Raw genomic sequence first — 13,852 nt, forward strand, 5'->3', positions numbered from 1 at the left:
AGTCCTTCATGGGCGATGGCCATGGTGGGATAGACAAGGTTGCTTCTTCGTGGACCCTTCGTGGGTGGAGCCCTCCATGGACTCGCGCAGTCGTTTCCCTTCATGGGTTGAAGTCTCCATCAACGTGGATGTACGATAGCACCACCTACCGGAACCACGCCAAAAATCTCCGTGTCTACATTGCGTTTGCTCCCTCAAAACTCCTCCCCTTTACCTTCATATGCAATGATTTACATTCCGCTGCTATACTTTTAGATTTGCATGTGTAGGTTGATTGCTTGACTTGTGATAAGTTGCTAAAATCTGCCAAGACTTAAAACTGGGAAAAGGCTAGATTTGTATTTGGTCAAGTAGTCTAATCACCCCCCCTCTAGACATACTTTCGATCCTACACCTAGCCCCCTGACCATTCCCCCCGCTCGTTCCCCTCGCTCCAGACGAACCCGAGAGCGCGACCATCGCCGCACCACCACAGTCGACGTGCCTACCGGCCACCATTTGTCGTTCTGCGAAGTCCGACAGTACCACAGCCTTCGTCTTCATCTCCCTCAACATCGGATTGAAGCCGAGGAGCCCCTGCAACGCCACCCGCGCCAGTTCCCCCTCGCCGGAATCTGCCTCAGCCGTCGCCGTCGATCAGTCGCTGCAACCTGCTTCCGGCCTTCCCCCTGTGAGCAGCTTCCACCCCCTCCTCTTTCCCCCCTCAATACTCTTTGCTTAGTAGTTCATGCAGTGTTAAATGCTTGGTAACTGGGTCATTTTTCTCTTTTAGATTTTTGTGGTAGTGGAATCTCATATTACCTATGCTTTCACTGCTATGGCTTGTTCTTAATCTGCAGCACAAAGTAACTTACAACGATTTATATTTATTTTTTTTGCAGAAAAAAGACTTCATTACATGCCAACTAAGCACAAAATTGGGAAAAAATTGGTTGGGGGTAGAATGTGGCACCAAAGTGCATCAATGAAGGTTCAAATTGAGAAATTTTCAAAACATGAGTAATATCGGTTAGAAAGGTTAACATCTGGCACATTGATATTAAGAGAAAATCTATTAACAATGGTAACAAACCCTGCCAGAAAGCTATACTCCACTCTATTGTTGACCTTTCAAAAGCACAGTATCACACGTCCTAATACAACGGAAGATAAGGTATACATGACCAGCATTTTCACACACGGTCTCAGCATGGAATCTAGGATGTTTGAATATTCCTTGGAATTGTTGGATGCATCGAATAATTGTTTCCTCCTTTTTGTTTCCTGACGTCGTTTCCTTAGCGCTTCCTTGAGAGGCATGTGGTACAAATGTGTACGGGTTTCCTCCCCTTGTCCGTCTGGAAGAGGCACCAAGTAAAACATCTCAGCCTGCAAGCCATGCTCTTTGTATTTTTTTGATGTTGTCCCTGATAATTTGCATTGAGCTATCGATGGCGAGGCGGTGTTTTTTGTAATATTCCCATGTGAGCATGCCTCTCCTCACGAGTTTATTGTAGTCCTCAAGTGCTAATCTAAGAGATGCGCAGTACAGTGATATGGTCTTGAGCATAAGACAGTGGTCAACAAAAGAGAAATTATCATACTCATCACCACGACAAAGTCTAAAACGTTTTTCTTGACATCTTGATATTTTTGCCCGGATGGCTTTTAATACACTATAAACAAATAATTGATGGATTAACAGCCAGTACATTAACATTAAGAGAAAATCTCTCAACGAGGAAATAAACCGTACCAAACAAGCTATACTGCACACTGTTGATATGACCTTTCAAAAACACAGTATCACACATCCTAATACAATGGAAGATAAGGTATACATGACCAACATTTTCACAGACGGTCTCAGCATGGAGTCTAGGATGTTCGAATATTCCTTGGAATTGTCGGATGCATCCAATAGTTGTTTCCTCCTTTTCATTTCCTGCCGTCGTTTCCTTAGCGCTTCCTTGAGAGGCATGTGGTACAAGTGTGTACGGGTTTCCAGCCCTTCTCCTTCTGTATACGGCACCAAGTAAAACATCCCCGCCTGCAAGCGACGTTCTTTGTATTTTTGGATGCTATTCCTAATAATTTGCAATGAGCTGTTGATGGCGAGGTGGTGTTTCGTGTAAGCTTCCCATGTGAGCATGCCTCTCCTCATGAGTTCATTGTAGTTGTCAAGTGCTAATCCAAGAGACGTGCGGTTGTATTTTTCACGGTACAATGATGTGGTCTTGAGCATAAGACAGCGGTCACCAAAAGAGAAAGTACCATACTCATTACGTTGACAAAGTCTAAAACTTTTTCTTGGCATCTTGATTTTTTTGCTCGGATGGCTTTTGCTGCCCAATGTAAAAAAAACATGATGAGTTAGGTTTATAATAATATTATAACGAGATAATGCCCAACATACAACGAGAAAAAGAGTACCATGACTCGTGAAATTAACCGATGTTTGTAGTGGAAAAAAAATCAAGTTAACCCGTGAAATAAAAATATATAACCAAGATTGTGTTAATCGAACGGGTGGACCATACCTGTGTTCTCGGTTCCTATCCATGGCCGCTGCTTTATCTCCTAATTAGCGATCCTCGAGAACTATTTGGATGCTACGTTTGTCTACGGGTTTGCCGGCTGCTGATATTCTCTGGTCCTTGCGAGATCTTTATACACACCAGAAGGCAGAAGCATGGCTGCTTATAAGAGTCCAATCCGAACTCACGTAAGTATTTTCTGAGACAAACTCTTACACGTAAGTTTTTGAGACAAACTCTTACACGCAAGTGCGTAGCAGCAGTTTTTTCTTTTTTTGAGGCAGTGTGTAGCAGCAGCTGTAAGGAGGAATCCGTACCGTATACGCACAGAAGAAGCACAGCCCGGGCCCCCGAGATGAAGCACGGTAGGGGTGGTTTCTTTCCTATGCTGTTTTTATATCGTGAGAGCTATTTCTCGCTTTAAGTGAGATGGATGGGACCTCCTGTACAACGCATTCTGCTTCAAACAGAAGCTCGACGCACACGCGCGATGCACGACTGGCCCATCGATGCGAAAGCCACCTGTGTTTCCTGTACCGCACGCGGCCTAAGAAAAATAACCCTGACAAATAGGTTGGCTACGCTAGGATTCGAACCCACCATCTCGCGCACACCACAGAGCAGACCGCAACCAGCTAGCCGCGCGAAAGACTCTAACAACATTAAAAAGGGTTGAGATTATAGAAAAAATATTTTAGAAACATTTCTTAAAAATTTCAAACAATTCGAAATGCCACAAATATTTTGTGATAATCTAAGCTTATTTTCTAAAAAAATGTGAAAAAATTTCTAATCCGAATTTAGAAAAAGCACGGACATTTTTTTTACCAACCCTAACAGTTTCCTAAAACGTGAACATTTTTGGAAAAATTCAAACTTTTTGACATTGTGTCTTTTTTTTTAAAACAAGAAACATTTTCTGGAATTCTTGAACATTTTTTGAAGCACGAACATTGTTCTGAAATTGTGAGCAAATTTCGGAAATGAGAACATATTTTGAAAATCCTGTACATTTTCTGAAACAAAAACATTTTATGAATGACACTGAACATATTTTGATAAATAGAAAAAAAATTAAACATGAACATAAGAAAGATTTGAAAACAAGAACATTTTTTTAAAATTAATGAACATTTTTAAAACACAAACGTTTTTTAAAATTGTGAACAAAATTTAAAACAAGAACATTTTCTGAAATTCCTGAAAGACTTTTTCAAACATAAACATTTTTTGAAATTGCGAACAAAATTTGAAAACCGGAACATTTTATGAAATTCCTGAACATTTTTCTAAAACATGAATGTAAAATATATTCGAAAACGAGAACATTATTTTGAATTTACTGAATATTTTTTAAAACACAAACATTTTTTAAAATTGTGTACAAAATTTAGAACAAGAACATTTTTTGAAATTCCTGAAATACTTTTCGAAACACGAACACTATTTGAAATTCTGAACAAAATTGGAAAACGGGAGCATTTTTTGAAATTCCTGAACATTTTTTCAAAACATGAACGTAACAAATAATGAAAACAAGAACATTTTTTTGAATTTATGGAACATTATTTAAAACACAAAAAATTATAGAAATTGTGAAAAAAAATTAAAAAAATAATATTTTTTGAAATTCCTGATAGTCTTTTCGAAACACGAACATTTTTCTGAAATTGTGAACAAAATTTGAAAATACGAACATTTTATGAAATTCCTGAACAGTTATTCAAAACATGAACGTAGAAAAAATATTTGAAAAGGAGCACATTTTTTTGAATTTACCTCACATTTTTTGAAATTGTGAACAAAATATAAAAGAAGATTTATTTTTATTAAATTGCTGAAAGACTTTTTGAAACGCGAACATTTCTTGAAATTATGAAGAAAATGTCGAAATGGGAACATTTTGTGAAATTTCTGAACATTTTCTGAAACTGAGAGCAAATTTTGAAAACAAGAATATGTTAGAAAATTCAGAATAAATATTTGAAACTCTCAAACAAAAGAAACACGCAAGAAGAAAAAACCGAAAGAGCAAAGAAACAAAAAGAAAAGAAAAAATTTAAATGAAAAAGAAAAAAAAAAGAAAAAAGGAAATAGAAAAACCGGTTCAGGAACCTTCTACAAGGTTCCCAAAATCAGAAAAATACGGCTGGGAACCAGCTAGAAGAATCCCAAAACCGAATTCGCACAAACGTTGAACGGGTCGCGTCAACTACTTGCTGCAACGAGCGGCAAATAGGCGATTCCTAAACGGCGCCCGTTGCGCCGGTTACAGGCAACCGCGCAAACGGGCTCACACCCGTAGCGAGCGTAGCGAGCGCCAGGGAGGAGTTCGGGCGCCTGAAGCGCCCGATAGGAGCTCCCCGGCAAATAGGAATTTCCGAGATGGATGAACCCTCTCGAGTCGAGCGTTGCAGTATTGGGTCGGCCCACCCACGCATATTTTCGAGAAAACAGAGACTAAAAAAGATTGTGCGCGCTAGAGCTGAGTTGTTGTCTAATTCACAGGACGCCACCTAATAGAAGCAAACAGAAGCCGTTCTTCATATTGGTTCATTCTTTTCCATTTTTTCCTTTTCCTTTATTTTTATTCGTTATGGTACCACTGGTTCGTTCTTAGGGGGTCCCCCCTTTTGTTTTACTTTTTGTTTGCTTTTCTTATTTTTCACTCTTATTTTTTGTTTTTCTTTCTCCAGTTTTTTTCATTTGTTCTTCAGATTTTTAAAATTTTTCTTCTCCTTTGGTTTATTTTGTTTCTTTTTTGGTTTTCCAAATTTTTTAAATACTTGTTAAACATTTTTTATGTACATGATCAACATTTTTCTAATACTTGTTCAACACTTGTCAAATACATGTTCAACATTTTCATATACATGATCAAAATTTTCTCAAATACTTGTTCAACATTTAAAAAAATCCTTATTCAATATTTTTCAAATACATTGTTCACATTTTTTCAAAATTCTTGTTCAACATTTGTATCTATATGATCAATATTTTTTCAAATACTTGTTCAACTTTTTTCAAATAATTGTTCAACATTTTTTCAAATACTTGTTCAACATTTTTTAAAAATTCTGTTCAACAGTTTTCAAAAATCTTGTTCAGCATTTTAAAACTACTTGTTCAACATTTTTAAAATAATTGTTCGACATTTTTAAAATACTTGTTCAACATTTTCTCTAATGTTTTTTTTTAATATTTTGAAGTATAAACAAAACTACAAAAATAGAAGCAAAAAAGAAAACATAAAATGTAAAAAAAGAAGGAAAAAGAAGCTTTAGCCTTCCGCGTTCGTGGGCTGACCAAGCTCTCTTGCCAGCGAGTCTAAAGCGAGACTTGCTGAGGGCAAGAAATAGGGGCACACTTTTTATATCGGGGGAGCCCATTTTTATCTGTTTTTTTAGGAAAACTTAGAACTTTATTTAAATATACTAGTTCTCAGATATTTATGAAGATATGACAGGCAAAATATTCCCTCTGTTCCTAAATATAAGTCTTTGTAGAGTTTCCACTATGGACTACATACGGATGTGTATAGATGTATTTTAGAGTGTAGATTTACTCATTTTGCTGCGAATATAGTCCATAGTGGAATCTTTAGAAAGACTTATATGTAGAAACGGAGGGAGTACAATATGGGGGAACTGAGTCCCAAAATAAACTACCATCACAACATAAACCCTCCCTAGCCAAGGAGTGGGCTGCTCCATTTGCCGATCAATGTACCCAGCTTACTTTGGCTTCCTGAAAACCACCGATCCTCACCTTCAAGTCCTCAATCAGCGGTCCAATTTGCTGACAAATTCTTCTCTCTTTTATTCAGCATCATAATAAATGAAGGAAATATGCCCTAGAGGCAATAATAAAGTTATTATTTATTTCCTTATTTCATGATAAATTTTTATTATGCATGCTAGAATTGTATTAACCGGAAACTTAGTACATGTGTGAATACATAGACAAACAGAGTGTCACTAGTATGCCTCTACTTGACTAGCTCGTTGAATCAAAGATGGTTAAGTTTCCTAGCCATAAACATGAGTTGTCATTTGATTAATGGGATCACATCATTAGAGAATGATGTGATTGACTTGACCCATTCCGTTAGCTTAGCACTTGATCGTTTAGTTTATTTGCTATTGCTTTCTTCATGACTTATGCATGTTCCTATGACTATGAGATTATGGAACTCCCGAATACCAGAGGAACACTTTGTGTGCCACCAAACGTCACAACGTAACTGGGTGATTATAAAGGTGCTCTACAGGTGTCTCTGATTGTGTTTGTTGAGTTGGCATAGATCGAGATTAGGATTTGTCACTCCGATTGTCGGAGAGGTATCTCCGGGCCCTCTCGATAATGCACATCACTATAAGCCTTGCAAGCATTGTGACTAATGAGTTAGTTGCGGGATGATGCATTACGGAACGAGTAAAGAGACTTGCCGTTAACGAGATTGAACTATATAGTGATACCGACGACCGAATCTCGGGCAAGTAACATACCGATGACAAAGGGAACAACGTATATTGTTATGCGGTTCGACTGATAAAGATCTTCGTAGAATATGTACAAGCCAATATGGGCATCCAGGTTCCGCTATTGGTTATTGACTAGAGAGGTGTCTCGGTCATGTCTACATAGTTCTCGAACCCGTAGGGTACGCATGCTTAACGTTCGATGACGATATAGTATTATATGAGTTATGTATGTTGGTGACCGAATGTTGTTCGGAGTCCCAGATGAGATCATGGACATGACGAGGAGCTCCGGAATGGTCCGGAGGTAAAGTTTAATATATGGGATAGTAGTGTTTGATCTCCGGAAGGGTTCCGGAATTCACCGGAAGGGGTTCCGGATGTTTCCCGAAATGTTTGGGTACAAGAACACTTTATTTGGGCCAAAGGGGAAAGCCCACGAGGCTTTTGGAAAGTGCAAAAGGAAGTATTGCGGAGACCAGAGACTAGACGCCAGGAACCCTGGCGTCTAGGGTGTGGACGTCGGGAACCCTGGCGTCTAGCCCTGGAGTCCGAGAAGGACTCTTGCCTTTCGGGCAAAACCGACTTGGAGGAGGCTTTTACTCCAAGTTTCGACCCCAGGGCTCAACATATAAATAGAGGGGTAGGGCTAACACCCAAGACACATCAAGAAACACCAAGCCGTGTGCCGGCAACCCCGTCCCCTCTAGTTTATCCTCCGTCATAGTTTTCGTAGTGCTTAGGCGAAGCCCTGCGAAGATTGTTCTTCACCAACACCGTCACCACGCCGTCGTGCTGTCGGAACTCATCTACTACTTCGCTCCTCTTGCTGGATCAAGAAGGAGAGGACGTCATCGAGCTGAACGTGTGCTGAACGCGGAGGTGCCATACGTTCGGTATTTGATCGGGACAGATCGTGAAGGTGTTCAACTACATCAACCGCGTTGATAAACACTTCTGCTTTGGGTCTACGAGGGTACGTAGACACACTCTCCCCTCTCGTTGCTATGCATCTCCTAGATAGATCTTGCGTGATCGTAGGAAAATTTTGAAATACTGCGTTCCTCAACAGTGGCATCCGAGCCAGGTCTATGCATAGATGTTAAATGCACGAGTAGAACACAAGTGAGTTGTGGGCGATAATAGTCATACTGCTTACCAGCATGTCATACTTTGATTCGGCGGCATTGTTGGATGAAGCGGCCCGAACCGACATTATGCGTACGCTTACACGAGACTGGTTCTACCGACGTGCTTCGCACACAGGTGGCTGGCGGGTGTCAGTTTCTCCAACTATAATTGAATCGAGTGTGACTACGTCCGGTCCTTGTTGAAGGTTAAAACAGCACATACTTGATAAAAAATCGTTGTGGTTTTGATGCGTAGGTAAGAACGGTTCTTGCTCAGCCCGTAGCAGCCACGTAAAACTTGCAACAACAAAGTAGAGGACGTCTAACTTGTTTTTGCAGGGCATGTTGTGATGTGATATGGTCAAGACATGATGCTAAATTTTATTGTATGAGATGATCATGTTTTGTAACACAGTTATCGGCAACTGGCAAGAGCCATATGGTTGTCGCTTTATTGTATGAAATGCAATCGCCCTGTAATTGTTTTTACTTTATCACTAAGCGGTAGTGTCGGGGATATACCCCGCGGTATGACCCGGCCGGAATTGGCGACTCACTGGTGACCCGCCCGGAGCTTGGCGATTCACAGATAACCTGCCCGATCTTGGCGACTCATTAGTAACCCGGCGGGCGGGTCAGATGGATAACAAGGCCCAAAGCCCAGAAGGCCGGCTCATGTTATGATGGGCCGGATTAAGAGGAAAGGGATGACGAATATTTCCTTTACGAGGAAGCAAGACCCGGACTTGTAATCAACTTGTAAGAGAAGATAGACTAGTCCTAGTCCTACTAGGACTCCACATGTAACCCGCCTCTCTAACTTATATAAGGAGGGGCAGGGCTCCCCAAGAGGGGAAAACAAGAAATAATCTCTAGGGCTAAACACCGAGAGCCGGAGCCGGCGACTCTCCCGTGATCATAATGAGACCTAGCCTCAAACAGCATGTAGGGTTGTTACCGGATGATGTTTCCCGGGGCCCGAAGCTGTCTAAATCCTTGTCTTGTGTTACATCTCGTGATTCCGATCAACCCCTCTCAAGCTACCGCATAGATGCGTTGGCCTCACGACTAAGTCCTCACACTAGGACATCTACCGTGACAATTCCACGACAGTTGGCGCCCACCGTGGGGCCTGCGCACGGTGGTGTTGAGTTCTTGAAGGGATTTTCTTCAGGGATTGAGAAAATTCACAATATTTTGGATGAGGAAGAGCTGGTCAGAGAGGATCTACATCAGCGTCGAGTTTATCAAGTTCAGATTTACAATCGATGAGATTTAAAGGTTCAGGAAGAATTAGGGTTGCGATCAACTCCGCTCGGCCGTTATCTTGCAAGTCGCCAAGGCTGAAAGTTTCCCGTCGACGTCAACAACAATCTAGTGGAGGGCTCAAAACTTGCACCTCAGCCGCCCAGAGCAAAGGAAAATCAATCCTTACCGAGTCATGATGGAGGTCCCAGCCCATGTATGTTTCGGAGATCAAAAGTCAAATATTGCTAGTCTACAACCCGGAAAAGAGGCCCACGACTCGTGGTTAGTTTGGATTCCGCCTTTTCCGTACGAGTCATCATCGTGTCTCGTCTCCGGTCCAAGTGGCGGTCACGCCTCGTCTCCTGTCTGAGTCGCCATCACCGACCTATTTCCATTGCCGACGAGCCGTTTCAACAGCACTGGCCTTGACGAGCAGCCTGCTCCACTACAGTCCGCCTTGAGCCGCCTGCCTAAACCGGCTATTTCTGCGGTCTTCCTACGCTGGCGCGCCGCCTCCGAGTCGCCGTGGTTCAAGCCGCCGAATTGCACTGGCCTCGCTTCCACTCGTCACCTACGCGTGCACGATGCAGCCCTGGCTCGCTTCCGTTATGCTCCACCCGCGCGCGGATGCCCCCGAGCCGGCTCCACCGATGCTGCGCTGCTCCGCGGTCGCGCGCACGACCCTGTTCGACCATCCTCCGGCTGTTCCACAGCCCGCCGGCCGGTCCGTAATAAGTAACAGTCATATACGTCCAACATCACCGTATGCAATCAATCAACATGGGAGCAATCACGTGTCGAGCGCGGCGGCGGTTTGTGGCCTTGTGAAGTTTCCTGATCGACCTAGCGCATGCACAGGGATCACGGGTCCAAGAACTGATTGAGACAAAAAACAAAATCTGATTCCCTGGTTTCTACGCATGAAGAAACATCAAACTAGTTTAAAGGCTGTACACGCATAAACCTCGAGGAAGGATTAAGTATAAAGAGCAGCCCCCAACATTGATTTGGATTCAGAAGAATTGTCTACGGGGACACGGATCAGGGATGGTCAAACTAAATGAGCACAGGGACAAGGGGATCGACTCAGACTATGCATCCCGTTTGTGCGGAGCCGCCGCGCCGTTCCAGCCGCTCACCTTCTGAGTCGCCACGCCGTGACCCGCCTCGCTCCATCGTTGCTCTGAACCGCTGGAGCCACCCCCGCGCCACGTTCCCCCGTGATGTCGCCTTCACCTCGCCGGAGACGGCACCACTGCACCTCGTCGGCATCACTTTCGAGCCGCCGCTGCCTGGCCACAACCATGCTTCAAGCCAGCTCCGCCTTGACTCGCTGGGGTGCGCGTGTCTACTGGTACCACTTCACCGTCACACCTCCACCTCGCGGGACTCCTTATCTCCAAGTAGGGCCGGCTTGTGCCCACTGTGCCTAGCGCCGTCGATGATGCCAATCTCCGTCGAGCCGGTCCTGAGCCACTGTCGTTTTCCGCCTTGCCGGGGACACCTTGGGCCGCCCCGCTTCTGTCTAAACCGCTTCAAGCTGGCTTATCAGGTGCTGTTTTTCCTTTATTTTTTTCATCACATACATTATTTTGTCCTGCAAAATTTTTTATGCAGGATAATTATCCATGACTGCGGTATAGTTATGTCGCGGATATGGAGCGCGCGCTAGCATAATTTTACACTGGCATTCTTCCGTGCCATGTTGCTCGATGGACACAACGTGCAAGTCGCCGCCCCCGCTGTTCGGTTTACATCCGTCTGCGCCTCACGGCCGACTCGCGCGTCTGCACCGGTTTACAAACGCTACGACCGATTCACCCGTCCGACCCCGTGGCCGACTCCCCCGTCCATGCCGGTTTACAAATGCCACGGCCAACTCGTCAGTTGTTCGGGCTAATCAGACGGCTGGTTCATGCGTCCGCACCGGTTTATAACGCGGAGGACAACTTGCTCGTCCGCACCGGTTTACGACGTCGCGGCCGACTCATTTATCTGTTCCCATGGCCGACTCGGCCATGGTTGATTTCAACTTCACCTAGTGATCATCAACTTCATGGCGGATTATTTCCGGCCTGACACATCAGGTGATATCCATCTAAAATATATTTTATCAGCACATATTATTTTTTTTATCAAAGAGCAGTTTATCTTTGTCTTGGTCAGCAGTAGTGTTGACGCAGGACAATTGTTCACTACGTCAAAACGATGTGGTTAACTCGCTCATCCGCGCCGGCTTACAACGCCACGGCCGGATCATCCGTTTGAGCTGCCTCTAACGCGGCGGTTGTCTTTTCCATTCGTCTCTCGCGGCCTGGTCTACATCAACACACCGGGCCGCACCCGTCTGCATGAGCTGTTTATTGAGTATGAGCAAGTCACAGCTTGGGTAGCCCGGTTTTCTTTCAACAAAATGGAAGCAAATTATCATATACTGTCAACCCGCCGTCTGCACCTGGATGGCTCAATGGACATGCGCACAAGTCGCCATCACTACAGTTTGGTTAAACTTCAAACAGCCAGTTGAAAGGAACCATTGGCCGAGTTGCTGACACGGCTCATACGGGATCATTTATAACCCGCCGCAGTCACCTCAACCTTCTGTGGATACACATCGTGTTATCAACACCAACGATATACAAGTTATGCCGGTTTATATCACGGTTAAATATGGAGAATCTCAAGCCAACTCCTCGAGTCATCTTGAGACTCGGGGGCTACAGTGACATGACTCGGGAACCCCGGGTCATTGGAGGGAATGATAACCCGGTTCCGGAGGCTGCTACCATATTGATGAAACTTTAAAAGCCGTCAGAAAATTGCCGGTTCAAATAAAGATTCCGGTTTAAAATCCGGTTCAACTGATATCTTTCTCCCGCAAAGTTTTGAAGCTCTCAAATCCGGTTCAAACGTCCGGCTCAAGGTACCCTGCTTTAATGACCATTGGGAGCTGATCGTATTTGAATTTATCTTAACCCTTTTGGTGTGACCCGAATCGTATTCGAATCAGAGTCGTTAAATATCCTCATGATCACTAGGGGGCTTCCTGTTCAAACATAGGTCGTATTCGAACCAAAGAGAACATAGCTGTCGATACCCTTTTGATCGGCACACTGCCGAGCTCACTGGGGAGTTTCTTGGTCATATTTGAACCATAGCTCAACCCCCTTTGGGAACCGACATGGATCGTATTCGAATCAGCGTCGTTAAACAACTCTCAAGGTCATTTGGGGGCTTCCTGTTCAAACATAGGTCGTATTCGAACCAAAGAGAACATAGCTATCGGTACCCTCTTGATCGGCAACGCCAAAGCCACTGGGGGCTATATGATCGTATTCGAATCTTAGCTTAACCCCTGTGGGACGGTTTTCTGGTCGTATTCGAATCAGAAGCCTCAAAAATTTTGAAGTCTCTTTTTGCAAACAATTTTTGGATTTTATTTGAAGCTTTTTGCTCATATCTGAAGCATATATATATATGTGGTTTCTATTTAAACGCGGCTTGATTTTCGATGATTAGTCGCCGGCTTATGACAAATCATCATCTATGTGGAAGCATTGGCTTCTAAGGATTGGGTTATCACACTTATTACACAGGTGTCATAAGCCGACAATACAATTTAATATCACAGGTATGATATTGTTTATACATGATTATGTTTAAACTGGCCCTGGCTATGAACTTTAAGCTGCCGGTATGTTTTGAATTGCGCCATTGGAATCATGCGCGTATCAAAGATTGGGTTATCAACCTTATTGTGCAGGTCATATAAACCGACAATGCAAATTCAATATCACAAGTATGATATTATTGTTACGTTTCACAGTTATGATTCATAACAGGCTTATCTGTGACTCCTTTTTTACACATCCGTGGTCATATGTAAGATATTATGACCCGCCCTGCGGTAAACCGCCGAGGTTTCTTGTGATCTACTTGTGTGCAGGATAAGACTACATTTGGGTAGTTACCCGCCCTGGCTTTTGACATTAAGTCGCCAGGGCATATGTTGTTTAAACTCTGTGCAGGATTTGCAGAATTATGACTTATATAAATGTTTAAGTCCAAGCCCATCATCGAAAGATTGACATTGGTGTCTCAAAAGGGTTATCAATTCTTGATTTTCTCAAAAGGCTATAAATAGCCGGGTTATAAAATTTCCGGCTTATAATGGAGGCGTAATAAATCGCCATCAGCCAAGAGCCGCCGGGTATTTAAACTCCGGATTTACTTGTCAACAGATAAGGTATTTGAAATCTTTAAATAGCCAAACTTGGATGGATTTTCATTATGATTTGAATGATTGAGGTTTTCAAACCGGGTTAGTCAAATCTTAAATAGCCAACATGGCTGGATTTTTATTATGGTTATCAGAAACTAATATTATGGTTGAGGTTTTCAAAGTCGCTTCAGCGCAATTATTTTACCAATGGATATGATTTATTCTACAACGGAAGGAATAGTCCCGAGTCGCTGC

General features: G+C 43.2%; 1 protein-coding gene across 1 annotated transcript; it reads right to left on the minus strand.

Annotated features, from left to right (window-relative positions):
- Positions 1–1,689: 1,689 nt before the first annotated feature.
- Positions 1,690–2,629, minus strand: LOC123049931 (uncharacterized). The gene is made up of 2 exons (XM_044472781.1): positions 2,520–2,629; positions 1,690–2,324 (listed from the first exon to the last, which is right to left on the minus strand). The coding sequence occupies exons 1-2, from the start codon at positions 2,540–2,542 to the stop codon at positions 1,772–1,774; spliced, it is 576 nt and encodes a 191-aa protein (XP_044328716.1). The 5' UTR covers positions 2,543–2,629; the 3' UTR covers positions 1,690–1,771.
- Between the last annotated feature and the right edge of the window lie 11,223 nt (positions 2,630–13,852).

The sequence above is a fragment of the Triticum aestivum genome, chromosome 2D (assembly GCF_018294505.1).
Source record: "Triticum aestivum cultivar Chinese Spring chromosome 2D, IWGSC CS RefSeq v2.1, whole genome shotgun sequence".
Classification (NCBI taxonomy): domain Eukaryota; kingdom Viridiplantae; phylum Streptophyta; class Magnoliopsida; order Poales; family Poaceae; genus Triticum; species Triticum aestivum.